The sequence below is a fragment of the Uncinocarpus reesii genome, genomic scaffold (assembly GCF_000003515.1).
Source record: "Uncinocarpus reesii 1704 scaffold_1 genomic scaffold, whole genome shotgun sequence".
In the NCBI taxonomy this organism is placed as follows: Eukaryota; Fungi; Ascomycota; class Eurotiomycetes; order Onygenales; family Onygenaceae; genus Uncinocarpus; species Uncinocarpus reesii.
Window position 1 is genome coordinate 1841849 of NW_003052500.1, and position 27809 is coordinate 1869657.

Consider the following 27809-nt stretch of genomic DNA (forward strand, 5'->3'; position numbering starts at 1 on the left):
TTCCAGGAGCGCTGGAGGCCGGCTGCTTTAACCCAGCTGCCTCACCCGAGGCAGAAGGGAGATTGCCAAGCCGGCTAAAACTGCCCCAAGGGATAGACTGGCTGAAGTGCTCGGCTTTCGGCGTTTCAATTCTTCCTGCATTCAATGCTTACTTCTGTTCAAATGCTTTATCTGGAGCCGGGGAACCTTTAAATGGTTCCGAGCCCGCTCTGTTAATCAAGGACCGTTCGCTAAAATAGTTATGATGTTAATATGCTAAAGCTAAGGACTCTCCAACTCTGCCTACCTATCCCCTGGAGCTGCCAATGCTAACAGTGATTCTTGTGGCCGGAGGGTCTGAGTTATAGGTAGATACTGGGCCAAATGCCTATAATCATAGGGCGAAGGAGTTTTGGTCGGGTTCGTCGGCTGATTATGTAATATTGGACGTCATAGAGATAGTCCCTGCCGACCTCGCCCAATTCGGTGATCGAGACGACGGATTGATAGCCATTCTTAAGGATGTCCGCTTTCTTACTACTCCCTTGCGACTCGATCCGCACATATCGAAGATAATGGAGCCGATTAATCAAGTTTCAGGAGGAAAGATATCGTACTTCAATCTGCCGCTGGAGCTTCTCCTTCATATTGTCTACTATCTTCCTCCTCAAGACGTTGCCTGCTTGGCTCTTTGCAACAGGGCTTTCCTCAATGCACTCGGGAGTGAAGCTTGGTCTTCGCTCTCCCAAAAAGCACGGGATGCATTCTTGCTCACTCTTACTCGAGACTTGCCATCCTGCTACTTCTGCCACGTGTGCCTCTCTCTCCACCTTCGGGATCGCTTAGGGCCGCCCGCCCCTATAAACTGGAGCCTCTTGAAGTATGCTTGTACTGATTCATATATGGAACCGCCGTTGTGGGATTGTTTCGCCGCGCTCAAAGGTCATGTATCCGGCTATTGGCTATTCTTCGCCCATGTTCAGCTGGTTATGGCGAGACATTATCAAGGTCCCGCATATGGGCTTCCACTTGATATGCTATCGTACACAGAGGTCAAAGCGCATACGGAACCGGATGGCGCAAAAGTTACTATCCTACTATCCTTTGACGCAAGAATATGTTCGCGATCAGCAAGCTTGTGCTTACGGAATCAGCAATGGATTCTTCTACGTCCGCAGCACAAGGTAATTGATATATTGCGGAACATTATCTTCTGTCCTCATTTAAACATAGAGTCTCCCGAGCTTGCCTCTTATGTTCAGCTACCAGTTAAGCCTGGTCCCGTCGAGCTAAGTGATGTGCTCGATAACACCCCTTCACCGGTTCTTGCATGTAGTTTTTGCGACATGCACTTTCAACTCGACAAATGTGACTTGGGCGATGAAACAAAGGCGATCGTTATAACGAAATGGCTTGATGTCGGGGCGGGTCTCACAATCCTGGACCCGAAATGGCAGGCTCATGCGCTTGGGGGATCACGGGAGTTTCCAGAGGGGAGCGAGGATGTTTACCTGCGCTTTGAAAGACTGCCGGGAATATCAGGCTCGATGCTCTTTAGTCAGAATGCCTCACACCTAATGGGAAACCGGTACAAGAAAACCATGAAACGGCTTTACCGTCACACGTGGTATTTGGAAAATCGGGTGGAGTCCTCCAAGCACGGATTTTGGCCAGCAGTTGGTTCGACGCTATCATTGATATTGCCTGGAAGGCTGATGGACACATTGACGAAGCGGCGGGCCAATTGAGCCAACTGTGTTCTAACCTAAACTGGAAGTCTTGCCACGTCCAGTGACTTTCCTAGATAGGTAGTCAACAACTAATGCTATTTCTCTTTTTGGACAGGCATTCTCATACCCCACCTGCCAAAACCGAACTTGTGTTCCTCCGCGCTGCTGTTATTTACCTGATGTTTTCTCTCACTTCTCGTCCTCTTCCTCCTTCTTTTTCTTCCCTTTCTTCCTCACTTTGGACATTATTTCTGCCCCTCACTGCCTCCATAGTAAGGGTTTTTGATCATCAGCTCAATCAATTTGCACCTATGTCTGACGCGTATAATATCATCTCGCTCGTGGGGACCTGGGTTTCGGTGTTACTGGCCGTAGCCCAGGTCTTCTTTGCGTACAGGAGTCAATGCTGTTCAAATCCTATCCGGGACGTGGAACACGAGCTCTCGACCCTCGTTACGTCGGTGAGTAATCAGAAACGGATTGCTTATGAAACCCTTCAAGTTCTGAGGGATGTTCGAGGGAACCTGGAGAGGATTCAAAGAAACACTGCAGCGCCATCAATTAGTGGGTCTGGAGGCCGTTCGGCTACCAATTCCAGCACCCGTAACTAAACTGCAGGACATCCCAATGGCAAAGGGGCAACCTTGAGCCATTGGGCGTCGCCACTGGAATCCTCGGCATCAGTCAAGGGGCCCAGTTGGCGGCGCACCAGCGATGGGTTCGCACTTCTACGCAGTGCTGGTGACTAGTAGCCCTAGGAGGTGAAGCTAAGACGAGCCCTAGGTAGGCCTATAATACATTCTACCTACCCCCTTTTTCAAACGTGTCGAAAAAGCTATTATGTTGCAGTTGTTGAGAAGTTAAGGATTATCATTCTGTATTGCTTCTTGCTAAGCTAGCGGCAAATCCACACTGGTCTACTATGAGAAGATATTACTTCCAATTTACGGCCTTTTGTTGAGCCAAATATGCCCTACCCAAACGGATACTGACGCGCGAATCTGAGCTCATATATACCATTCTATCTTGATCTTCACTGTTATTCGACATTTGGAACTTTTCTCGATCAATGTGGCGAAGGATCCTGAAGTCACCCCAGCCATCTCCCTGTTCCGAGTCTTGGAGTATGCGGCACCAAAATGCCAGGTCTCATCAAGGGGCAACGATGCAAGGTCCACGCGCAGGCACGGCACAGCCAGATTTTGGCCTGGAGTACAGAAGTAGACGGCGCCGCATGGAGCCCAGCGTCTCCATCCGTCTGCCTGGGTGTAGTCTGTGTGTTATGCATCACCATTGCAACCAAAATTGAAAGATGGCACAAACACATGCCATCTCCATTTGGCGCGATGATAGATCCTGTAGCTATTCTTGAATCCAGATTCATACAGCAAATCCCGCAACAATCGTGTGGCCGTTATCGGACTTTAAGCCTCCCAGCCGAACTGGTTAGATCGTCTCCGTTGTATGTACGAAAAGAAGGTCTTGACGGAGGCTAACGCCAAATCTGCTTTTCCTCATCACTCAATTAGTGCTATATCAAGGCTAAAAGATTTGGTAGAGAAAATTACATTACTGAGCATCCGGCGCCATCGACGCGTCGCCCAGTGTTTTCACCTTGGGTCCAGCGTACCCCTTCCGCCGGAACAAATACCACAGGCTCACAAAGAGCGTCAAGCCCCCGGTCATCAGAGAGGCGTAGTTCATAGACTTAGCATCGGTCGGCAGCGCAAAGGGGAAGCAGAAAATCACCACAAACGCCATAATGTATAGACAGCTAATGCCGTTAACGATAAAGCCCATCGCCCCCTTCATGTAAAAGTAGCCCGGTACAATGCTGCGCCGGCCGGACAACAAATGCGGCAGGATGGCAGCGAGATAGGATAGCGTGGAGAGCTGCACGTACGAACCGACGAAGGCGTTGAAAGCGGTCGTCGAGCCCACGTAGATGCAGCCAAGCACAGTGATGATGGCGCCGCAGGCGAGAGAGGCGTTGAACGGGTTATGATACCTGTCGTGTACGCGTGCTAACCACGGCGAGAAGGGTGTCGCGTTGTCGCGCGCTAGGGTCCATAGTGTGCGGCCTGCGGTGATGTAGCAGCCGACGCAGGTGAAGAAAGTCGGAATGAATGCGATGATGAGCAGTCCCAGGGCGCCGCCTCTGCTGCCCGTGGCTTGGTGGTAGATGGTGGCGAGCGGGAAAGTGCTGTTTGTGGTGAGGACGGTGTCGAGGTTGGTGATGGCGTAAAAGAGGGCGACCATGTACGGAATGGCAGTTATGAAGCCCATGATGACCTGGGCCAGCATTGCTTTGGGAATGTTTCGACTGGGTCTATAATTGGGAGTTAGCTGGCGTTATCGTCTAATGGGAGTTTACCCTCGTAAGAATCATACCTCGGAATCTCTTCGGCGATGTGGGAGGTAAGGTCAATGCATCCCACACTATATGCGCCGTTGAGCATACCAAGCAGGAAGACAAAGCCATCACTGGAGTATCCTGTTGCATTGGCCCAGTCACGCCAGACGAAACTATTCGATGCATATCCAACATGGTTCACATGCGGCATGATCGCACACACTAATATAGTAATTATCACACCAGCAACGATGAAGAACATGCCGATATTTGAGAGCGTGGGAAGGGCGCGGTTGGCAAAGAGCACAACACAACAGCACATCCATGTGCAGATCAGGTAGGTCACAAAAACGTGCCAAGGTTTCGACTCGAGATCAGGCTTGAACACTGTATACATCGAAACAGCCTGGTTGCCTAGAATTGCCGATATCGATGCGGCACCAAATATCCAAGCCAAACAATTCCAGAAGCCCGCGAGAAAACCGACAGGGCGGCCATGTCGACCCGCGGTAACCGTTGCCCAATGGTAAACTGTAGCATACCTCATTAGGATCCGATTATATGGAGATAGATAGTATGGATGTTAGCTCCATTCCGTACCTCCCGCTGCTGATGGAATGGCTGACGCCAGCTCTGCGAGAGACGCCGCAATCACCCAGTAAAATGCTGCGACGGCAATACTTTATGATATCAGTGAGTATTCAGGTATCAAAACTAGCGGTCGTGGCGAGGGGCCATTGAGCCGACTCACAACTCATAAATGACGCCTGGAGGCCCTCCGTTATAGATTGCGACAGTCTATCGTCAGCAATACCCCGGTTAGCGCTCCGTCTCGCCAGCGGTTTTCCTCAGCACCAGAGCGTGGGAATCAACTAGAGCGAGAACAAAAATCCATAAGCATACAATCGATCCGCCCATTGCTAACCAGGAGTTCCCCGTAGTGATGCCAATAGCACAAATGCTTAGTAGACTGAAATTCCGGTTGAGTTCCTGCTTGTGCCCGGAGGCATTGAGCAAGCCAACAGGGGCCTGCGAATCGGTGACGGGAAACTTATCGTCATCATGTTTCGCTTCAACGACCTGCTTCTCGCCCATTATCGCTTCAGACATGTCGAGGGCCGATGTGAAGACGGAAGAAAGCACCGTCGCACAACTGTTGGATGATGCCGTTTTCTTTTCTTCAAGCTTGCCTTCGAGAAAGAAATGAAGAATCAACACGAGGTCGGAATATCATGAAAGCTTCTCCGCAAAACTCAGATAAGATTGATGACGAGCATGAGGTTACTCTCGTTGGTTTCTCAATGTTCTGCAACTTATTTTTTGCTCCTGGATTGGGGACCGCCAATGACAGATCCAGATTGTGGACGACGCCATGCGGAGAGTCAGGGATCAAAATCCGCAAATGATAGTTATGTCAGCCTCGAGATGGCCTGCTAATTCACTGTTGCACGCTGAGCGCTTCAACGCAGCCAAGGAGCAGCGTTGGAATTTCCATCCAGACAGTTGCAGAGGCCATGTTCAGATGCTGAGAGCATGGGGTTTGGGGCAAGCATCCCATCACTGTCATCCCTGATTACCTGATTCTCTCACTGAGCCCGCACACAAAACTCACTGACTTGCCTGTCAAGTTGCCATGGATCTACCAGAATGTGCTAGACATGGATACCTAGCATTGTCCTCAGCTGTGACGGGACGGTTGTCTGTTACATAGTGTTGAGGTCCCTTGGACAGGGATTGTAGCCACACAATACAGTCACGTGCTATCAGGCTTTCGACCACGGTCTCTTGACAATCGCGATGGCCGAGTTTGCATTTTAGTTCTTGAATCACCCAGATGGAAATCCGTTCAGCTGCATGGTGCAATGCCGGCGTCAGGGGACTACCGGGCTCCGCCTTTCCCTTCCCTCTACCCTCCGATCCACCCACCCCGTAACCAAGCTCAGTATCTCTTCTTCACAAGCGACGTCTGGCGGTTTACGCTCTATTGGACCCTGATACTCTACGGCGGAGCGCATATTACTGCATCTTTGTGTGCGGTGGCTACTCAATGGCGGAATTGGAAGGCCATATGGACTGTTCCTGTCATTTACATTGTGATCGCAGGCTTGGAAGGGTTGCTGGCTGGGAGTGTGGTCGGGCTTCTGTGAGTACCGGCTTCCCGGTCGACTATGTTCCTGGAAAAGGTCTGGCGTAACTGATGCGATATTTAAATAATATAGTCTCGGGGCAATCTACGAAGCTGGAAGCTTCAAAATGTCGACATGGCTGCCATTCATATGGGGCTGCATCAATACACTTGTTCTAATACTTTCTAGCTTCTCTATACAAGGCGGACTTTGATCCTCGCAAATAGGGTGCCAGCCCATGTCGAAGCTTTTCATGCCAACTCCGCATAATTTCACCCACGCCCATCGAAACACTGTATCGCTTTTAACGCCGTTACATTCCTATGCCAAATACAAAATACATCAGCGTAAATTGGGTCTTCAAGTTTGACTTTGGCCGTTTGCGCACGCATCTATAGCCCAATGAAGTATTACTTCTGCTGTTGATGTGCAAAGTGTGAAAACAGCTGGTTTGGGAGCGGCGGAAAATTGGGATTAGGCGGGAAAGGGCCTGTTATTCCTGGAATCGGAAAAGGTATCTGACCCGAGCTTTGGGGAGGGGGAGGAGGTATTGCTCCAGAAGAAAGTATTGCAGCTAAGCGGCCGGGGTCCATATGCGGTATAGACGAGGCTATATCGACCGGGGGAGGTGGTGGTGGAGGCGGATGTGCAGCACCAATGCCGGGTATCAAGCCTGGCAACCCAGTACCGTCCATAGGCGGCACACCCTGAATTCCTGGTAGCAATGAGTCCATGGGCCGCTTTTGGTCTACGAGGCCTTCAGCTTCGTCTTGGATCTCTTGCTCCTCCTCTTCTCGCATCTGTCGACGGCCATACCCGCGATTCCATGTACCTTGAGCCTCGGCCGCTTCCTCACCAATGTGGAATCTATCCTTCAAATAGGTTGTTTCACCAGGGCGAGCCCTAGACCAAAAGCGGGTGAAGTTATCCTTAGATCCAGAGGCAAGGATATGGCCAAGGGGATGCCAGTCGAGCGACCAGATCGTGGAGCTGTGTGCGAACTGTATTCGATGTGCTGGGAATATGATCTGGGCGGGAGTGTTGGTGGGATCCGTGGTGTCGTAGGGCGCAACGGTTGGAGCTTGTCCAGTTGGCAGGTTGGGTTCGTCCAATAAGTAATGATATAAGGACCCATCCTCACTTCCTGTTGAAACGAGAGTGCTATGAATAGGGTGCCAGGTCAGCGAGGAGATCGGTTTTTCGTGACCCCGGAGAATGCAGATATCGCGCATCATCCGTAGGTCGAAAATGCGCCCCGTTTGGTCTCGCGATGAGGTTGCAAGTAGATTATTGTTTACTCGAGAAAATTTCGTCGTCGTAACCGTATTTTTATGACTGTGTAAAGTGGTCAGGCATCTTCCTGTCCTTGGGTCCCAAAACTTGACTTGGTGGTCCTTCGAGCCCGATACAAGTAGCCCTTTTGTAGGATGCCAATCGCACGATTTTGCATCCCAGCCATGGCCTGTTAACACCAGCTCGCAAGACCTGGCATTGAAATCGAATATCTTGAGGGTCGTATCATCAGAAGCAGAGAGGAACTTTGTATCGTTAGGGCACCAAGCCAGATCCCGGACGGCGTCGTGGTGAGCGTCATCTACCGTCTCGACGTTATTGAAATTAGGGCGCCAGTACTTTATATCTCCTCTTTGACCACCTGATATTAGCCATTCGTGACTGTATGACCATTCCGCAGATGTAACGCCCGCTTGGTATTGATCATAATGTGCCTGTAAATCAGGGGAAAAAAATCAGCAACATATCTAGCCATTTCATGTTTGGACGAACTTAGGAGCCTTACATCCATGACAGTCTCAAAATTGAACGCCGTGCCGTTCCATAGCATAAACTCTCCGGTATGCCCGCCAGTCAGTAGGCGTCGGCCCTCCGGCGTCCATCTCACAACTGTAATGGGCTTTTTCGACTTTCCGATCGACTGATGTAGATGTCGAACAGGAATCGTATCTACCGGAGAGTGAATTGCGGCAAAGGGAGGAAGCATCTATCGCGACGACGGTTTGTTAATAGATACTCAAGGCCCAAAGACTTCGCCTGAGGATGGTAGAACAACTTACGTCCACGGTATAACTCGCACTCGGCCGTTCCCATTCTAGCCGATGCCCTCCCTTGTACTTTGGCTGCCGTACACGCATCCATTGAACTAGCGACGAGCCGTAATCCGTAACCGGTCCTAGTGTTTATCAGCGTGTGTGTATCATGGGTCGAGCATGGTTAGGTCTTTACGTGGTCTTCGCGGTCCTGACTGTCGTGGTATGAACTGATTCTCCGTAGCGCCTTCATCATGGTATGCCATCTTCAATTCTGGCGAACGGGTTGCGTCAAATTGCTGGAGAGGAGACGGTGGCGGAGGAGGAATTCGTTTGGTCGCATGAAACTTCTCAGTAGCTAATTGTGGTGGTTAAAGAGGAGCTCAGTGAGAATCACAAATGCTAACTAGCGAATATGAATCAACAGACAATAGCTTAACTGAGGTGAATAGCCGTGGATTTGCCTGCCATTTCATCCCATCATATTATTGCAGCAGAGAGCACTCAATGAGCTCGAGCTTGGTCCAAAATGCCCAATACGGAGTACTAGTGAATTTGTGAAATGCTCTGATCGCCACCCTCTGCTCTTAGCGTCAACTCTGCTCCCATGAAACCAGGAAACTCCCCGCCGGCGCCGAACTGCCTTCAAGCTTCAATTGATATCCATGGGACTGCTGCCCTTCCTTCCCGCCAGGCAATCACCATGGCTTGACCGTCTATTCGATCTGCCTACATCACGGTGACTACATGAATAGAGGCTCAGCCGCCAGCTCGTGACGATATCCCTCTTTCTTACCGGTGATGATATCAACGATGCGCCAGCCCTTGCACATGCTCGGAACTCGCACGAAATGAAAAAATTCTTCCTCCTTGAAACAATTTCCTCTCTCTTGAATATCTGATATCTTCATTGGATGTGAAGGATGCCTGAATTCGGAGCTTCAGCTATCCCGACTCCTCCGGCGCTGTCCAGCAGCAGGAATACAACTCCTACGCCCACAACAACCTCGGAAGAGGAATCCTCCCAGGGCTCAGCTTCCACGCCCGATCGACCAGCAACAGCGATACCAGAGCTGAAGCGGAGAAGCAAGTATCGCCATGTCGCAGCATACCACTCAGAAACGCGGGCTTCCTGCCTCAGCCGCGATTCAAACGCTTCTCCAAGCTTCTTCGGTTTCCGAAACCTCGTGGTTATCGTGTTGAGTAAGTTCATGAGCACGCCGGCTTCAACGTCAGGTAACAGCACTAATAACCCTCTTCCACGCAGTTGTTATGAATTTGCGACTTATTATAGAGAACTTCATGAAGGTCCGGTCACGCTGCACTCCAATCCGAGCTACAAACCTGACTGACACAAGATTTTAGTATGGGGTCTTGATATGTCTCCGCTGCCATGACTACCGCAAACAAGATCTGGTGCTGGGAGCTGTTCTCTTTTCTCTTGTCCCTTGTCATCTTTTCATCGCGTATCTGATTGAGCTCGCAGCGGCGCAGCAAGTTAAAGGCGTAATAGGCCGCAAAAAGAAGTCTGATCTTCCAAACGGCAAACAAATGGAAGAACAGCCAGACTTCCGGCGGACGTGGGTGTACATCGCCATTGCGCACACGGTAAATGCCAGTGTGTGCCTTTTATTGACATCATACTCGGTGTACTTCTACATCAATCACCCTGGCATCGGAACCCTATGCGAGATGCACGCCATTGTCGTGTGGCTGAAGAATTGCTCCTATGCTTTTACTAATCGCGACCTTCGCCATGCATTTTTGCATCCATCACCGGAGAACAACCTTCCAACGATCTATGATTCCTGCCCGTACCCTCGAAACATCACGATCAAAAACCTTACCTACTTCTGGTTGGCTCCCACCTTGGTCTATCAGCCGGTATATCCTAGAACGAGCTATATTCGATGGAATTTTGTGGCCAAACGAGTTGCTGAATTCTGCGGACTCGCCGTATTCATGTGGATTATATCTGCGCAGTACGCGTCGCCAACGCTGCTGAACGCGCTGGAAAAGATTGCGCTGCGAGAGTGGGCGTCCATCGCGGAACGTGTGATGAAGCTATCGACTATCTCCCTAGTTATCTGGCTGGCGGGGTTCTATGCTTTGTTCCAGTCGTTCTTGAATGCCCTGGCGGAAGTTTTGAAGTTTGGCGACCGCGAATTCTACAAGGACTGGTGGAACAGTCCAAGCGTGGGTAGATACTGGCGGACGTGGAACATTCCCGTGTATCAATTTATGAAACGGCACATCTTCTCGCCGCTTATTGGGCGGGGATGGAGTCCTTTCGCGGCCAGCGTAACCGTGTTTACGTTTTCGGCCTTGCTGCATGAATTGGCTGTCGGTATTCCTACGCATAACGTCATTGGTAAGTAGAAAAAAAACCCTGTATCGTAACTTATCTCGCAGAATCGTCTTCTAACGTGCTGGCAGGCGTCGCGTTCGGTGGCATGATGTTACAACTTCCTCTGATAGCAGCAACTGTACCACTTGAGAAGATGAACAGCCAGGCTGGCAAAGTCATGGGCAATGCGATTTTTTGGTTGAGCTTCTGTCTCGTTGGCCAGCCCTTGGGAGCGCTTTTGTATTTCTTCGCGTGGCAAGCCAAGTATGGCAGTATCAGCAGAGGCCTGAAATGATTAACCAGCGGGTTGGAATGCAGCCGGGAGTTGTTGTTGGTTTATAGAAAGCGTATAATCAGAAACTTTGTTTTTTTGCTTCGCGAAGGGAAGAGGCCTGGATACTTAGTTAACCGCAGTCAATTGAATGAATCATTTCTGGGGACACGATGTTTGTGATCATCGGATGAAAAGACGCGCCTGATCCCGAGCGGAGCAACACAAATCACCGCAGCACCAAAGCCAAGAAGAACGGCGCCGCGGCTCTCATGGTTCTGGTTCATTCCAACGCGGATTTGAATTGGATGCATGCGTTTCCAAGGGTGCCGACGTACCCCAATGCTGCCTGTGAATCGCCGAGGGGGCCCGGAGTTTCGGAACATCCTGGCTGAAGATTCTCGCGGTCGAATGTTCGGTCAAAGGCCAAGTGTCTCATTCCAAAGCATGCTCTCATATATATAACTGTTGAGAGGCGTATCTATCTATCTTTGTGTTCCACAGCTATTATCAATAATTCGATCCTCTAATATCAACGTCTTTTCCTCGATAGAAATTGAAGCAAAGCAGAACAAAATGGCGCTTTCATTCACAGTCCCGAGCAACTACGGGTATGTATGCGGCATCTTCGCATTCTTCTCTTGTCTCTATCAGCCTTACTTTGTCCTGTCGGACAGCTTGCGAGATATCGTGACATATAGACATACAATTATCCTTTGCTAACCAAGTGACACAGCAACGTCGTCGCCATCGCCCTCGGCGCGATCCCATTCCTCGGCTTCGTCCACGGATACATCACGACAGGCCTTCGTAAGGCGGCAGGCGTCCCATACCCGCACTCATATGCCACTCCCGACCAATGCGCCAAAAACGTAATATTGCATCTCCCCTCCCACCAACTCGCAATATACTAACCCTCTTTTCTCTTTTCTTAATAGCCCAAAGCCCATAAATTCAACTGCGCGCAACGCGCGCACGCCAATTTCCTGGAAAATATGCCCCAGACGATGGCGTTTATCCTCTTTGCCGGCCTAAAGCATCCGAATACCGCGACTCTCCTTGGAACCACGTGGGTCGGCCTCAGAACGTTGTTCATGCTGGGGTACATTTACGGCGGAGGGCAGGGTGGAAGTGGACGCTATATTGGGATTCCTTTCTGGTTCGTGCAGGGCGCGCTCTGGGCTGTCAGTGTTTTTGGAATGGGGCTCCCCGGATGGAGCTGGTTCATGAAGAATTAAAAGAGGACGGGATCAATTGGACTGTACGACTAGGCAGCGCATTGCAATCTTAATGATTTAATTTGAGATGAGTAAAATCGTGCTGTGACCGAGAAGTAGATTTGTCGCAATCATGGAGCTTGCTTTGCCCCGCGGCCACCGTGTCTCACCTCAATGCAAATCACCGCGACTAGAAAGTTACAATCAACGAGAGCTTTCACGTCGCTACCAATCTCATTGTCCACTGGTTATTGACTCTACTAGCCATTCATACGCCCCTCGGCTAAGCCCAAGTGCCTTTAATTGCAATGGCTTCTAAATCGCAAATTCCGTACGAAGTTCGCGGGCGGGACCATCCCAACCCGCTCGCACGCCGCCTCTTCCAGATCGCAGCAGAAAAGCAATCGAATGTCGTGGTTTCGGCGGATGTCACGACGACGCAAGAGCTTTTAGACTTGGCCGACAGTATGTTCCACTTGGCCTATCTCCCCTTTCCGTCGTATACGCATGATCAACTGGCCTTCCGCTACCCCGCCAGCACCCCCTCCCCCAATTTTCTTTTGCATATTGATATCAAACTAATACCACGGCACAGAACTCGGCCCCTACATGGTAGTCCTAAAAACACATATTGACATCCTCTCCGACTTCTCCTCCGAAACCATCGCCGGCCTCCAATCCCTGTCCCAAAAACACAACTTCCTCATCTTCGAAGACCGAAAGTTCGTCGATATCGGAAACACGGTGCAAAAGCAGTATCATGGCGGTGCATTGCAGATCTCACAATGGGCGCATATCGTCAATGCCACCATGCTTCCCGGCCCAGGGATCATAGACGCGCTGGCACAGGTGGCTTCAGCGCCGGACTTTCCCCATGCGGCGCACAGAGGGCTCTTGATCCTCGCAGAAATGACGTCGAAGGGCAGCCTGGCCACCGGCAAATACACGGAGCTTTCGGTGGAGATGGCGCGGAAATATAGGGGCTTTGTTCTGGGGTTTGTGGCTACGAGATCTCTGGCGGATGTGGACACGGCTGGCAAAGCGGAGGATGAGGATTTTGTGCTTTTCACGACGGGGGTTAATCTTGCCTCAAAGGGCGATGCGTTGGGGCAGCAATATCAGACTCCGGAATCAGCTATCGCAGGTGGAGCGGATTTCATCATTAGCGGTCGTGGGATATATGCCGCCCCTGATCCGGTTGAGGCTGCGCGGCAATATCAGAGCGCCGGTTGGAACGCTTACTTGCAAAGAGTGCGGAAATGAAATAGTATTATACGCTGTCTCTAGATGAGTCAAATCAAACGAGGTCACAGGCTCGCGAACAGCTTCTCAAAAACTCTGAGCAGGCTAATTTCCATGTCTTCACCCTCAATGAATTAGAAGACTCGAGTTTGCAGGCCATTTTTTACTCCCGGATAACTATATCATAGAACATGCGACGAGTTTCGATAATAGCGAGGAGCAACAGCAACCCCTGCCTCTATTGGCTATTTATATGAGCCATTCAGTCCTCGTTTTGAAGCCACCGGTGCTCTTATCCCTGTAACTAGGTCTTTGCTTATGATCGGAAATAATAATGAACCCAACACGATCCATAGGGGTACCAACTATCCGAATAGAAGGGAGAATCTTGGATACATTTGAAAGTGGCATAGAGTTCTCAGCCTCTCGATAACAATCATCTAGAGTTTTGATAATCGCCCCTTGCGCATGTCAGAAACGTGCCGAAAGCTTAACCACAGCATCAGAAAATATAACCACATATGATATCTCTTTGAATACATTGTTCTTGAATGACTTGTGGATATACACATAAATGTATTCTGCCCGTATATGACCCGTTTCCAGCGAAAGAACTCATCAAAGTGAAACTGCATCTTCTCCAGGGGCCAACATGAATTGTGGGCTTTGGTGATAGTTGGCCCCAGTCGGGATTCACTAGTTAAAACTATAGTAAATCCCTGCACACGATCCAGGCGACATTTTTTAGGGCTTGAGCAGGAGAAGCGCCACTGACTTCAGAGAGAGATGACTTCCTCATCCCCAAGTACATACGTTATGAACCGCAATTCTGAGCCGTTATGAAATCTCCCACCACATGGAAATGGCTGCTCGCGCTGGCCGTGGGGATGCTCCCAGCTGGTAGGTTCTCTCCCCTGAATCCCGCTTCAACGTAACTAACCCGTCCTCGTCGTTAGCCGTGGCCGAGTTGTGCACCCCGACCTCAGGGGACTACGGTCGTGTCTTCTACGTGTACAGTCAATCCGACCTGGACACAATCGCGGCTAAGTGTACGACGGTGGATGGCAGCATTTTCATCGGAACCAACTACACCGGCTCGTTCCGCCTGCCAAACGTCCGGAATATTACTTCTGCATTTCAGCAAGAACCTAGTTTTCCGCACAAATCTGATCCGGCGCCAACGTCCATTGACATCCCCGACCTGGAGTACCTGGGAGGCAGTCTCATCGTTGACTTTCCGACTGTGGCTAAACTGTCTGCTCCAAAGCTGAAGAAGGTGCACTGGGAGTTAAGGGTCCAGGATGTTGCGACGGTGGATTTTAGATCGCTGGAGGAAGCTCGGTATATTTCGGTCTCGGGAAATATCACCAGGTAGGCACTTTACTGTTGCAGAACTTGTATTACATCGGCAACCCGCTAATCTATAACACTACATAATAGCCTGAATCTCGACTCACTGCGGCGCTTCGGTGAAAGATGCAAAATCTGCAACAAGGAGTACTGCGGGCCCACCACTCCTCCCAATTACCCCCCATTGGATCTCTCCCTCCCTTCACTACAGACTATGGGTGATCTAACGATCGAAGGGAGGCTATCGAGGTTAGCCTTCGCTAAACAACTTTTAACATTTCCAGTGCTAATAAGGATCAATAGCTTTAATATTCCCAAATTGTCAAACCTCACCGCTTTAGATGAAGGCTACATCAAGTACAACTTTGATCTTCGTCTTGCCATACATGGAGACCGGCTCAATGTCTCCTTTCCCGAACTGAGTACCTCAAACTTAAGTTTCTTTATCAGTGGTGATATTGCAAGGTATGATCTATCTTCTTGCGGAACATCAGGGGCTGTGGCTTACCTTCACATGCGTATCAGCCTCTCAATGCCTAAGATGATCGATCGTGTCCCTTCGATCACAGTGACCTCTTCCACTCCACTTGATATCAACCTTCCATTCCAGAAAGCTGAGTTCATTGGTTTTTTTGGCAATATATCAAGGTATGTAATAACTATAATATCAAATAAGTCTGTCATATATTAATTTAACTGTACAGTGTCCAACTTCCGAACCTGAAGAATTTCACGGATCTTTCAGTTGACTCCGAACTTGATCTTGACTGTGATTCCGTTAAGACCGCATTATCAGCCGCAGCTAATAGAACAGGGGGTGTGATACGGTGCAGATCCTCTGAAGGCTTTCAGCTTACTCCCAGTAAAGTTGTAATTAGCATGATAGTTGGTGTTGTTGGAATCCTGTTGGCTCTCTGAGAGGCTTGTCATACAACTCCTTGGGTGGTTCTGGTCTTGTTTTTGATATGAAGCTATGTAGGATATAGTTACTAGTGTAAGAACTTATATGTCACATACGACCATAGGAATTGGAAAACAGGGCTTCCCGTCCGCTCAGCCGTACTTAAACCACTTGCCGGCTGGCTAGTAGTTGGGTGGGTGACCACCAGCGAATCCCAGCTGTTGTATGTCTTTTTGATTCTCCTCTCTTTTGTTCATAGAGCTAGACATGGATACAACTACCAATGCAAGAGAAGATCTAGCACATACGACCACAGGAAGTGGAAAATAGGGCTTCCCGTCCGCTCAGCCGTACTCAAGCCACTTGCCGGCCGGCTAGTAGTTGGGTGGGTGACCACCAGCGAATCCCGGCTGTTGTATGTTTTTTTCCAATTTTTTTGGACCCGCTCCCAAGTAATCACTCTCCTTCTTAGACTGGCGCCGAAGTTGATAGCGTCCCGGAAGTTGTTTCTCTCTGAATGTCCGTCCGAGCAGCCCACGCCCGATATCATGGATGGACATGACATAAAGGAAGAGAAGACTGCGCCTGTTGGGCGTCGATGGGAATATAGCCTACATATGCTTCAATACCGAGCGCCCATTCAATTTGGCATGAACTCGCAGATAAAATGCCCCGAAACGAACAGCAGAGTTGGCACCAGGCAAAACCACAGAGTAAACGGCAATACGTGCCCCTTTCCCAGCCCATGCTCCTCGTCCAGCGTCTGAAAATCCTCATACAGCGCTTGGATAGTGTCATACTTGTTTCCCCAGCACTCTTGGTAATCTCCCCGTACATGATATTGTCTGTGTTGGGGACTTCGCCGGGCTCAGGCCATTTTTCCTTTTCGAAATAGTCGTAGCTGTACACAGTCCACTGTGCGATGGAGTATAAGACACAACCAATCCCGAGGAGGTCAATGCGGGACAGCGGGTCTTGTGCACAGATCTCCTCCATGTCTGCATCTAGTGGGAATATGGCACCGTTGGCGAAATCGGCAACTCGAAGTGAGAGGTCACCATCGACAATAATGTTGTCAAGCTTGACGTCTTGATGCAGCGCCCTGCAGGAATAGATGTGGTAGAACGCTTTCACTAGCGATCGGATCCAGGCGGCACGAAATAATTGGGATGGAGCCTGGTGCGCTGGGATATATGCTCCTAAATCACCATTCTTTGCATACGCCAGCTTAATCGCCCCCGAGTCATTATAGAGTCCGTGGTACGGAAGAATTCCCTCGTGAAGGCCGAGGCGTTCATAGATTTTTCGCTCGACAAACATGAACTCGAGACGAAGCTCGTTATATGCAGTTTCGCCAGGGTACGACCTGGGGTATTTGACAACGTCAGAATCGTTGATCTTGCAAATCTCGCCGGTTAGGCCCATTGCAATACAGCCTGGACGTTCGTAATAAATGCAGACTATCTCCGTGGAGTCTGCCATGTTATCCTCTCCTGCTGAGATGAAAAAGACGTGAACTGGAGATTACCCGGCATTAGTGTTGGAGAATAATAAGTTGATCTTCCTTCCGCGTCGCGTCACGCGCCGGAGACGCGCCCTGCCTCACCAACCCGACCTTTTCTTTTTCTTGGGAGAGATCAGTCTTCCGCTCAAAGAAATCAATCAGGGGAAGGACAAATGGTTTGTTATTGGAGAAGCTGGCGACACATTGACTTCTCAGCTCCGTATCCCTCCTGGGAGCTCCTATGGCGGCCTGGGATGCAGCCTATGCACACCGGCGCCAACTCATCCCTGTGTCTGGCATTGGTCCATGAAAGAAGGTCAATGTTCAACGAGAGGGGAGAGAGGTTGCTATTGAGAGGTGCCGCTGCCCCTCACCCTCCCTCTTTCTCTTCGTCTATTCATCTATTCATCATTGCGTGGGCTCCTCCTTCGCATCTTTTCCGGCTACAGATCCCCATCCACTGGAATACCCATCAGAGATGTGCAGGATCGAAATCGCAAATACCTATACGTGGAAATGCGGCCATACCGCCCCAGAATTCAACTACCCTCGAATTCATCCCTGCCCTGAAGCTCGCGAAAGAGGGTCCCAGTGCCCAGAACCGGAAACAAGCTTTTGAATTTTCACATGTGCTTTCAACAAAGTATGGCTGTCAGAAAAGCACCAAATGATCACCCCAGCGCAAAATCTCAAGATGTCGCTAGAACTACCAACCTTGTAAAAGGAAGCATGACATAATCTGTTCCTTGTATGGTAATTACGTCAAAGAGCCATTGGCAATTGCCAATCCGCAAGCAAGTCTCCGTGGCGCAATTGGTTAGCGCGTCTGACTGTTAATCAGGAGGTTGGAAGTTCGAGCCTTCCCGGGGACGAAATATCCTTTTTGCATTTTGCATTTCTGTGTCATTTATTTAGGCGCTTTAAGCGCCGTTTTTTAACATTTTTGGTTGGTATTCGGTCGAGCGCGCATTTTGCCTCTGCGGAATCAAACTTAGGCTTTGCTGCTCAGGAAATTGTCGGTAGAGCCCTGTAGTGAGATGAGCTGTCTTTCAGAAAAATTGTTCGATGCCAGCCATTGACAACGTCTCCGTGGCGCAATTGGTTAGCGCGTCTGACTGTTAATCAGGAGGTTGGAAGTTCGAGCCTTCCCGGGGACGCAATATCTCTTTTTCATTTTCTTTTTGCCCTTCTTTTTGCCCAATTGGACGGACATTATCATTCATTCTATGCCCGCCACGATCTCCAACCAACCCAAGCATTACAATCACACCTTCCAAGCTCACTGACAGATACAAGATTTGGGGAAGGTTATCACGAAGCAGGTAACCTTCGCCAGCTTTCTATCAACGCAGCCACCGGACCCCTGCAGCGCTTCTCCGGAGAATAAACCAAATGGCAATAGAAAGCCGGTTCCTAAACTCTACAGCACGGGGTTAGACGTGGCTCTACAATTGGAGGAAGAACGCTCTCCGTTGTGCAAGAAGATGGGGCCTTTTCCCTCGGGTTCTTTGGTGTCTCTCTAAGTTAGCATTTTGAAGCCTGTGTATGTATGGCACGGTATCCGCTCTGCGAATTTTGCTGGGCAGGTACCTGCAGTGACCAGTCAAGTCTCCGTGGCGCAATTGGTCTAGCGCGTCTGACTGTTATCCCGCGGTTTCATCAGGAGGTCGGAAGTTCGAGCCTTCCCGGGGACGTTTCTCTTTTTGGCGTTTTCCCCCTTGCACCGGCACAATGAAGTCCGTCTGTGTTTCAATGCAAAAGGTTTGCATCCAGATAGGCGGTACATAGATCCGATGCGGTCAGTATGTCTTGAAATTCCCTGACAGAGTCCGGACCTTGAGATGTCCAGCGGAGTTTAGGGTATGGTTGGAGAAGATATTCTGATAACGGCTTTTTGCCATGGCTACCTACCTATTTGTCGCGGATCTGGGTTAGGATAGGCTGGCACATTACACCAGGGGAGAGTAGAAGCAAACTCACCAAGATATCTGTCATTTTTGTCATGCTTTAGAGTCCTCAATGACTTCACCATGCCTGCGAGTTCGGAGTAAATAGTTAGTTTCTCATTTTCGTTCATATCACCCCCATATCAGCTGCAACTCCACTCCCTCAACCAAAGACATGTAGAAAAATGTATTCGCCTGCATCGTTCGCCCAACCAAAAACTTCAGGGTACTTGGCCACGGAGCTTCTCGCGCACCATGATCTGAGTCGGGGCTTCGATAGTTGTGACATGGTTTCCATACTTGACAAATAACCCAAGTAACGGTATTTTTACCTGCGGTGGGAGCCCACCTTTCCTGATATTCGCGTTGATGGCTCTCTCGGCGGGATGTTAACTGGCTCATCTTAGGCCGGATTTTTGTTACTGTATAATGGTTGACGGTGCACATGAAAAGCGTCTTCTATCCGCGTCAAGCCCAACCAAGTCAAATGCCTTGCCAACCTCACATTTGATGAGAATTGATGCGGAGTATTGATCCAAAGCTCAAGCTTACTGTCATTCTCGCCTCAGGAGACTCACTTCAGATAGTTAGTTAGAAGAGATCTCTGGATCGTCATTACCTCCCTTTTGAATGGTACAGTTCGTTTGACTATCCCCATAGTTTTCCCGATCTACAAACACTACTCCATACTGGACCCAACTTCCACTTGCATAGGACAAACAATTACTCCGTATTATGCACTCTTCGACGTTCGGGCACTTGGGAAATGCCTCGGCTGACAGCCAACTCCTCTCAATACCGACAGTTCAAAGCCGCGATTGAGAACTGCGCCATCATGAGAAATCAAAGACAAAGAGCAGACCCCCTTCAGCATGCCCAGGTATTATCAGTCATTAGCTCCATCGCCTGAGAGTACGCCCAAGCGACTAGCTGGTTTAGCTACAATTAGCCTCTTGTGGGGGAGGCTCGTCGGCGGTGGGAGGCCACTCGGCCGGGTCTGGCTCCGGCGCGGTTTTGCACCCAGCCGCCCTTAAGACTTTCTCCTCTTCCATTCACCAGAGAACTGGAGAATTCACTTGTCAATACGAGGTAGCTAACTACTCTTTGCGACTCGAGCTCAGTTGGTCACCATCTTCACGGCCCAGACTGGCATGTTTTACCAAGCAATGGGTCCTGCAGTACGAAGCACGCACGTCCGTGCCAGTATGACGGCAGGACAAGCAGCTACTCATCCCCAGATTGTACGAGGTGTTGCAAGGGAGGGCCCGATGGGATGGCTTGTCATGAGCTATGCCAGTTAACTAGTTACCAAGGCAAAAGCGACGATCGCTCCTGATACCACCTTGTCGGCCCAGGTTAAAACCCCGCACATTTCCCACCCGGAAAAACGCGAAATGAAATCTATCTTCGTGAAAACGAGCGATACATGATGACGACCGACAGCGACAAACAAGCTGCAGCTATATCCGCCGAAGCTGCCGTGGGAGCCGATGTTGAGCCCCAAGATCTGGAGAAGAATGACCCAGAATATCCGCCGGAGAAGATTCTGAAGCCGTCGCGCGATGCAGACGAAGCATTGCAAGCTTTTGCGGACACCGATGGCGAACAACTTGAGTTGACTGAAGAAGCTAGCAAGAAACTGCTGAGGACCATCGATTGGCATCTTCTGCCGTTGATGTGTGTCATTTATGGCATGAACTACCTCGACAGTAAGTGGATGCAGAAATCACTGTCTTGCATATGCCTTTTCGAGCTACTAACGGATATTTGAACGACTTGAATCGTAGAGACCACTCTATCATATGCGAGCATCATGGGTCTCAAAGAAGACATCCACCTCAAGGGAGACAACTACCAATGGCTTGGAAGCATGTTCTACTTCGGTAAGCAGTGTTATTTTTCCACTGCCTTAGAACAATAACTATGTGCAGAAGTATATTTGTTGACGAGATCTGAGAGTGAAGGGTATTTGGCCTGGGAATGGCCCACGACTCGCCTTCTACAGCGCCTGCCGTTAGCAAAATACTCCGCCTTTTGTATGATCATTTGGGGTCTGGTGCTCACATGTTTTGCTGCTGTGAAGAATTTCTCCGGTGCCGTTGCACTCCGATTTTTCCTGGGAGTATTTGAGGCTGCTGTAACGCCGGGTTTCGCTCTCATCACATCACAGGTACGTCACAACAACATAGGATGTTTGCCAACAAGCCACTAACACGGGAGTAGTGGTATACCAAGTCTGAACAGGCAATCAGGACAAACCTCTGGTTCTCCTTCAACGGCTGGGCACAAATTTTCGGTGCGGTGCTCGCATACGGTATCGCGGTGGGATCACGACGTTATGGAACCGCCATTGAGCCCTGGAAAACGCTCTTCATTACCACCGGACTCTTGACCATGACCCTAGGGGTGCTATTTTGGTGGATTGTTCCGGACAGCCAGCTCAATGCGAGATGGCTGAGCAAGGACGAGCGTAAACTGGCAGTTGAAAGAGTTCGAAAAAACCAGCAAGGGATTGGAAACAAACAGTTCAAAATGTATCAGCTTAAAGAAGCTTTGACAGATCCGGTTACTTGGGCAGTCGTATTTTACGGCATTGTCTCATCAATCCCGAATGGTACGAAATCAATGCTGAAGAACGAATCCATAATAACTTACTGACTGCGAGCAGGGGGAATCTCGAACTTCTTCAGCCAACTGGTGAGTGCTAGCCAAGGGGGGAGAAGGAGGTAGACGGTTTCCATGTTAAACGAGTCGTTCGCAGATTGTTAGTTTTGGCTATACACCAGAGGAAAGCTTGCTGTACGGTGCACCTGCAGGAGCCGTCCAAGTGATATCGCTCATGCTCAACGCCGCTGGAATGCATTATTTCAAGCAACGGCTTATCGTTTCAACGGGAGGGCTATGGGTGGGTATCCTTGGCGCAATATTGATGATCGCCTTACCTGAATCACAAAATACCGGAAGGCTTGTGGGATATTCATTGACCCTTGCGGTCACGACTGCATTTATCAGCATGTTGGGAATCATATCGTCCAACGTAGCTGGTTATACCAAAAAGACGACGGTCGCGGCGTTGTACTTGATGGGGTACTGTGCCGGAAATATCATCGGTTGGTGAAATGCAAATGGTAGTAGGTTGAATTCGACAAGCTGGCTAAAAGCTTCGCTCCTAGGTCCGCAAACATTCCGACCAGAACATGCACCAGACTATGTCCCGGCAAAAATAACAATCATGGTTTGTTGGGCTCTTTGCATCCTTGATTGTTATTTCATCCTCTGGTGGTACCGGAGGAAGAACGCAGAGAAAGCTCGAGTAAGAGCGGAGCCCGGATATGCTAGATTGCCAAACCAGGAGTATGTAATATTTCTCAATTGGAAACAAATGGTCACAGAAACTGACAGAAATATAGGTGGTTGGATCTCACGGACAGAGAGAATCCCGAATTGATATACGTGCTATGAGTCTGGAGAGGAAGGGGTCTGCAAAGCTGGCGTAGAACGCTTTGATTTTCCTAGTTTACTCCGTACTCGATAACGAACGTAGTTAGGCAAATGAAGGATGCAAATGCAAAGAAGATTAAATTGGAGTTAAAGAAAGTTCAAATCCATCTATTATATTTGTGTTCTGTGGATTGATTGCACGAAGATGTCTGCTCGAGAAGAACTCAAGGCTGGGGACTGAACTATATCACTGTCCTCCGCAGTCGCACGCTGATCATTTTTATCCCTTTTTTCGGGTTGCTGGTCCACAGGCTCCAGTAGACGTTCGCTCCAATTAGCATCTTCTTCTTCATTGAGCGGTGAAGCTTGGAGCAATCGCAAGATGCGCCTTTTTAGTCTCCCCGCTGCATCGCGCGAAATCGGAGTTTGACTGCTCGGAGTGGAAATCTGACAAACGGGAAATGGGTCCAAGCACCATGGGCCCGTTTTCGTTTGAGTTATTAGTTAACGAGGCGTGCAAAAAGTCCCACCATAAACAATGGTGAGCGAGTCTGGACTTTAGCCAGGGTGAAGGGCATTTTACCCATCCATATGATGACTATGAGCCGTCCTGGGATTGAAAATGATAATCTGCTCCAGAATCAAGAAGGATGTTGATGTTGAATTTTGGTTTGAAAGGGGCAAGAGAAGAGTTCTTCTATCTGAGGGACATTCCATCGTTGACCTTTGGAAGCTTTTCTCGGTCAAGATGATTGGGTTTGAATTTCAACCACCGGATCTTCGCACTGTCTGTGCTTTTCCGCTCATGCAAGAACGACAAATAATAGTTGAGAGCTGTGCATCGAGATTGTCTTCGGGTTCTGAAAGAAGCCACCCCATTTGCGAAACCGATAACTGACTCCCTCGTTAATGTCCATATTTGTTTCACAAACCACTCTCAGTATTCCGTAAGAGAGACGTAGCAAGGCATACCATCCCGAAATCTCGCACTGGATACCTCTGCAAATAAAGGAGGATCGATAAATGCAATTGTCGCAATGCAACGAAAATGACAATATTGGGGGCCTCCTGCGTGCCGTAAGCCGAAGACTGCATCGAGTTGACCAGCAAGCTCAACGCTAATGCAGAATAGAATTCAGCAACAGAGATCTTGAAAACCTTTGTGAGTCGAGAATGCGCTTCCAGAAGGCGAGAAGTCCAATTCCGAGCCGGAGTCCGGAGTATTTATCCTGGCTTCAAACGATGAGTTACCCTGGTTCCGTAGTTAAGCGCCAGGATTCCGCAAGTAATAAGGATCTCAAACACGATGGCCAGAGGAGCAGATGGAGTAGCCACACCAGAAACCCCCGTCCAGGCCTTTGCTTCCCCTGCATCGCGGACCACGTCAATACTCGAAGATTGATTAGCGCCTGCAAGGACCCATTGTTGGGCGGGAACTCAATGGATGATCTGTTCCGGGGCCAATGCGAACGCTGCCCGCCTTCACTTCCACGGCGGGTGATTCGTCACAATTCGTGCTCGGTGGCTGCCATCACGCTTTAGATTGGCGAGAATCATGTGGCCCGTCCTGCTCAGACTTCGGGAAGAGAACGTGGTGCTCTTGTTTTGACAGAAGCCAAGGGACAAGCAATCAACGGGATATCCATCAAATCACCGCAGCGGATGGAGTACCCCGCTTGAAAACCTGAGGCAAAAGCATGAATATCGGGTCACCGCTCCTGGTCGCTTTGGATATTAAAAGAAACATGGCGCCTATTTTTGGGCCGTCTGCAATCTGCTTGCCTGGGGAGCAAAGCGCCAAATGCTTGCTCAAACTACCGTCTCAACGGGGTTTCTGCGCATCTTAAAAAGACATTCTATCTCGAGCCTGATTGACTGCTTTGTTTTTGTTATCCCTTCAATGTCACCAGTTGCTGGACTTATCATGTTGGGCTGTCATCTCAGCATGAAGTGTGACTGACCTCCTCCACAACTTCACATGCAGAACCCCCCTGAGCTCTGGTTTGCCTTTTCGCTAAAAAACAACATCGACATTGCTGTGCCTGTTGACTGTGGCCAGGCTCTCTGCAGTTCAGTGAGTGTCTTTCTTTTGAATGTGCCGGAAATCACATGTTTGACGGCAGTCTGCTGACTTCACGGCAGCCTTCTTTCTTGTTTGGCGACGCTATCAAAAGGCACTCGCCGCTTGACCGCGAGATGAAGGGAGATGCCCTCACATGCCCTGGCAACGACGCACACAGACATGGCTCAGGCTCAGGCTCAGGCTCAGTGCTCACAGCATCTGCTCTCGCATCTCAGTTTCTCTACATTCCCCAGCATCATGGTGCGCCAGATCGAAAACTCGACATCACCATTTCACCCCTCCTCATAGCTCGCGGCCTCCCATCCCCCTTGAGTTTCGTCTCCGACAGCAAATCCTTTTATACCGCGTTCGAGGTGACCGATATCAACGCTGAATCACTCACCCCCACAGACTCGCAACCGCCCAGCCCCCTATCATCCGCGACCACGATCGACGGTGAAGAGGATATGGAGGAACAGGTAGAGCCAGCCGGGGCCAGCTCTCCTATGCTGGATACGGAACTACCTTCAACTACTCCACAAACACCTTCGGAGACAGAGCCAAAGAAGAGCAAGAAGACTCGGCGGAAAGGAGCAGCCTCTTCAAAAGGATCCCAAACACCAACCACGTCCAGATCGTCATCCGTCTCAGGTTCAAAGTCTACTTTACGTCGCAACCAAACAGGGCCCTATCGTCAGCTCCATTTGTCGCGGACTACTACTTCCGAGCGCCAGTTTCCACCACACCGAGAGGAGCGCGATTTAGTTGCGCTTCATCGTGATAGCCGTCGCTTATTTGAATCTTTTGACAACAATACGCCAACCTCAAAAGTGGAAAAGTCAAGGGACCATCCAAACGACATTGGTTCTGGGCAGATGGAGCCTCCACAAGAGACTTGTTCAACAACGAACAAACGTCTTGCACGGAGTAATTCGGCGGGATCGCCATCGCTGGTTCCACTGTTACACCCTACCCGGTCTCCATCAACACCGGTAAGATCCGAAGATCTTTCGCGGGACACTGAGGAACGAAGCCACTGGGGACCTCTTTCTAGAACCCAAACGGCGGACGAGATACGGCCTGTCGATTCTGTCCCGGCATACAAAGTAATCCCACCCACCGTGATCGATTGGACTTCCCCAACCACTCGCCGGCGCGAATATGAGAAAATTGACCGCTCCACCCGTGGGATCCGTGGAATGTGGAGGCGATTTGCGCCCAAATGGTGTCAAAGCAAGGACCAACGCATCCCATTCTTTGACGAGACCAAAGAAGGGAAACAAAAGTACGAGGGTAGTGTGAGGCGGTTCCGTATGGATATCCCCGATGACGATGACGAGCAACCAGGAGCCGAACAGACCTCAAAAGCTAAAGGCCGGTTAACGACTACTAGAATGTTGACGGCTGATGATGATTCCGACCAGTACAAAGGCGTGAGGAGTCGACTCTGTTTCGGCCGACGGCCCTAAAAATCATAGCTCTATATTGACCTTGAAGCTTTTTTATCTTTTGCCTTCATGAGATACCCCAAGTTTATACTATGATCAAGCGTTTCTTGTTTGTTGCCTTTGACATTGTCAATGCTTTCCTGACGGTTGATATTAGCTGGTACCTTTTCCAACGGCCTGAGACCCTTCTTGCAGTCGTTCCATACCAGCCTTCAGCCTAGCATGACATGTTTCGTGTGTTTTGGAGCATATCGGCGCAAGCTGCATATTCTGGAGTTGATGGCATACATACTGTTCTTTGTCCCTTAGCCACCTTTTCGCGACCGTGAAAGCGAGTACTTTCAATTCCACATAATACTCGATATGGTATTATCAATGATTGAACCGTATAACAATAGAAATATAATCATATCAATGATTTGATAAATTGACATCCGGTGTAGAATTCCATTCCATATCATTAAGCACCCCAGCCCTGCAGAAAGCTTTCGCCGGAAACGCCCGCCACATATTTTCTCTATCCAAGGTATAAAAACACCGCAAGTACTATGCAAGCCTGGAAAAATTTCCGCGGGAGCGTTGCCAGACAACGTCGATTGCAAACAGAATCGATTAAACCCGCCGCTGACGCATTCCGCAAAACATCATAAAAGGTCGAAATCATCCAACTTCTCCCGATATTGGAGAATATTCCGTTTTATCTTGCTCGAATCGACCCAAGTCACATAGTCCTCCAGGTTCCTCGTGACCAAAAACGCCGGATCGGTGACGACTTCGGTGCCAACGCGCACATGGCCTTGCTCGATGAACTTGACAGCCTAACCAAAAAATAAAAGAAAAAAGTTATTAGCTCGTGTTCTCCCACCTCCGGTCTGAAGATCAAAGATCAAAAAAACTCATCTACCCACCGCGGAAACACTCTCCACCATCCCATTCCTCGACATCAGCACGCCCAACCTCCTCCGCGCAAACGCGCTCACCGTCACCTCTCTCTCCACCCTACTCAAACCCGCGCCCTGCTCGCGATTCTGCTTCAGGATGCCCATCGCCCACAGCTTCTCCAGCATCTGGGCCTCCATCTCCCGGCGAAAGGGCGACTCCGGGTCCATGGCGGAGAGTTTGTGGGCGAGTTGGCGGACGGAGCCGCAGAGGGCGTTGTATTTTTTGTAGTCGAGGGGGTCTTGGAGGTGGTAACGTTGGCGGATGGTGGTTTCGCGGTGGTTGTTGTCGGATTTGTAGGTGTAGAGGTCGACTTTGCGGAGGAGTCTGGGGGACGAGGTGTTAGAAATGTTGCTGTGGGAGGGAGTATGGAGAGAGTATTGGTGAGGTTTTTCCGGCTTACCTTTTCTCGTGATGCTTTAGTTTGCGAACCATTTTGGCGAATGCGTAAAGAATTGTCCAGTGAGAGGTATATAATCACAAAGCTACGATTTGCGATTAATTTTCGATTATTTTTTGGAGCGGCAGTTTGAAGGCGGTGAGGAGCTAACTAACTTTATCAGAGCCAGTGCTATTCTGGGAAATCTTGGCACCTGAGCTGCCCCCGCCCCAATTTGGCAAAAAGGATGCCTGAAGCACAACTGATTCTCCTGACGAAATCTACGAAGCGTTATTGGAAGGAGACACCAAAGGAAATGGGTAACGGGACTAAAATACTAGACCCCGCTGATTTTATAGTCTCGCATAAGATGAACCCTCTAGACTCCGACTATCCCTAAGACGAGGCACAGAGGAGGGAGAGAGAGGAAACATACGTGTGACATGAGTGCCCTATAGAACAAGAAAATTCATATATATGGAGGTATAATATTTATCGGATTTGAGTGTGCGATACATAGCATTCACAA

General features: G+C 49.6%; 11 protein-coding genes and 3 non-coding genes across 14 annotated transcripts; 10 read left to right on the forward strand and 4 right to left on the reverse strand.

Moving 5' to 3' along the window:
* Window positions 1-363: 363 nt before the first annotated feature.
* On the forward strand, window positions 364-2320 carry UREG_00815 (uncharacterized protein; the record flags this gene model as incomplete). Its single annotated transcript, XM_002541255.1, has 4 exons — window positions 364-399; window positions 438-1163; window positions 1242-1606; window positions 1825-2320. 4 exons carry the CDS (start codon window positions 364-366, stop codon window positions 2318-2320), a joined length of 1623 nt encoding a protein of 540 aa, XP_002541301.1.
* A 958-nt stretch (window positions 2321-3278) lies between these two features.
* On the reverse strand, window positions 3279-5172 carry UREG_00816 (uncharacterized protein; the record flags this gene model as incomplete). The annotated part of the gene is made up of 5 exons (XM_002541256.1): window positions 3279-4038; window positions 4101-4284; window positions 4306-4593; window positions 4663-4742; window positions 4988-5172. 5 exons carry the CDS (start codon window positions 5170-5172, stop codon window positions 3279-3281), a joined length of 1497 nt encoding a protein of 498 aa, XP_002541302.1.
* A 1426-nt stretch (window positions 5173-6598) lies between these two features.
* Window positions 6599-8499, reverse strand: UREG_00817 (uncharacterized protein; the record flags this gene model as incomplete). Its single annotated transcript, XM_002541257.1, has 4 exons — window positions 6599-7915; window positions 7987-8187; window positions 8261-8376; window positions 8430-8499. The coding sequence occupies 4 exons, from the start codon at window positions 8497-8499 to the stop codon at window positions 6599-6601; spliced, it is 1704 nt and encodes a 567-aa protein (XP_002541303.1).
* Window positions 8500-9156: 657 nt separating this feature from the next.
* Window positions 9157-10875, forward strand: UREG_00818 (uncharacterized protein; the record flags this gene model as incomplete). Its single annotated transcript, XM_002541258.1, has 4 exons — window positions 9157-9436; window positions 9501-9541; window positions 9599-10604; window positions 10670-10875. The coding sequence occupies 4 exons, from the start codon at window positions 9157-9159 to the stop codon at window positions 10873-10875; spliced, it is 1533 nt and encodes a 510-aa protein (XP_002541304.1).
* A 552-nt stretch (window positions 10876-11427) lies between these two features.
* UREG_00819 (uncharacterized protein) lies at window positions 11428-11765 on the forward strand (the record flags this gene model as incomplete). The annotated part of the gene is made up of 2 exons (XM_002541259.1): window positions 11428-11462; window positions 11588-11765. 2 exons carry the CDS (start codon window positions 11428-11430, stop codon window positions 11763-11765), a joined length of 213 nt encoding a protein of 70 aa, XP_002541305.1.
* Window positions 11766-12376: 611 nt separating this feature from the next.
* UREG_00820 (orotidine 5'-phosphate decarboxylase) lies at window positions 12377-13331 on the forward strand (the record flags this gene model as incomplete). The annotated part of the gene is made up of 2 exons (XM_002541260.1): window positions 12377-12533; window positions 12664-13331. 2 exons carry the CDS (start codon window positions 12377-12379, stop codon window positions 13329-13331), a joined length of 825 nt encoding a protein of 274 aa, XP_002541306.1.
* Window positions 13332-14149: 818 nt separating this feature from the next.
* On the forward strand, window positions 14150-15502 carry UREG_00821 (uncharacterized protein; the record flags this gene model as incomplete). Its single annotated transcript, XM_002541261.1, has 5 exons — window positions 14150-14210; window positions 14267-14681; window positions 14751-14909; window positions 14964-15308; window positions 15475-15502. The coding sequence occupies 5 exons, from the start codon at window positions 14150-14152 to the stop codon at window positions 15500-15502; spliced, it is 1008 nt and encodes a 335-aa protein (XP_002541307.1).
* Window positions 15503-16201: 699 nt separating this feature from the next.
* UREG_00822 (uncharacterized protein) lies at window positions 16202-17043 on the reverse strand (the record flags this gene model as incomplete). Its single annotated transcript, XM_002541262.1, is given in 2 exon segments — window positions 16202-16344; window positions 16362-17043. 2 exon segments carry the CDS (start codon window positions 17041-17043, stop codon window positions 16202-16204), a joined length of 825 nt encoding a protein of 274 aa, XP_002541308.1.
* An 820-nt stretch (window positions 17044-17863) lies between these two features.
* UREG_08002 lies at window positions 17864-17937 on the forward strand. The gene has a single exon. It is a non-coding gene; the product is annotated as a tRNA-Asn (tRNA).
* A 211-nt stretch (window positions 17938-18148) lies between these two features.
* UREG_07987 lies at window positions 18149-18222 on the forward strand. The gene has a single exon. It is a non-coding gene; the product is annotated as a tRNA-Asn (tRNA).
* Window positions 18223-18672: 450 nt separating this feature from the next.
* On the forward strand, window positions 18673-18759 carry UREG_08004. The gene has a single exon. It is a non-coding gene; the product is annotated as a tRNA-Asn (tRNA).
* Window positions 18760-20440: 1681 nt separating this feature from the next.
* Window positions 20441-22508, forward strand: UREG_00823 (uncharacterized protein; the record flags this gene model as incomplete). The annotated part of the gene is made up of 8 exons (XM_002541263.1): window positions 20441-20720; window positions 20799-20894; window positions 20976-21181; window positions 21235-21625; window positions 21680-21708; window positions 21773-22121; window positions 22185-22324; window positions 22422-22508. 8 exons carry the CDS (start codon window positions 20441-20443, stop codon window positions 22506-22508), a joined length of 1578 nt encoding a protein of 525 aa, XP_002541309.1.
* A 1922-nt stretch (window positions 22509-24430) lies between these two features.
* Window positions 24431-25983, forward strand: UREG_00824 (uncharacterized protein; the record flags this gene model as incomplete). Its single annotated transcript, XM_002541264.1, has 2 exons — window positions 24431-24526; window positions 24595-25983. 2 exons carry the CDS (start codon window positions 24431-24433, stop codon window positions 25981-25983), a joined length of 1485 nt encoding a protein of 494 aa, XP_002541310.1.
* A 623-nt stretch (window positions 25984-26606) lies between these two features.
* Window positions 26607-27336, reverse strand: UREG_00825 (U3 small nucleolar ribonucleoprotein IMP3; the record flags this gene model as incomplete). Its single annotated transcript, XM_002541265.1, has 3 exons — window positions 26607-26780; window positions 26871-27255; window positions 27305-27336. The coding sequence occupies 3 exons, from the start codon at window positions 27334-27336 to the stop codon at window positions 26607-26609; spliced, it is 591 nt and encodes a 196-aa protein (XP_002541311.1).
* Window positions 27337-27809: the final 473 nt, after the last annotated feature.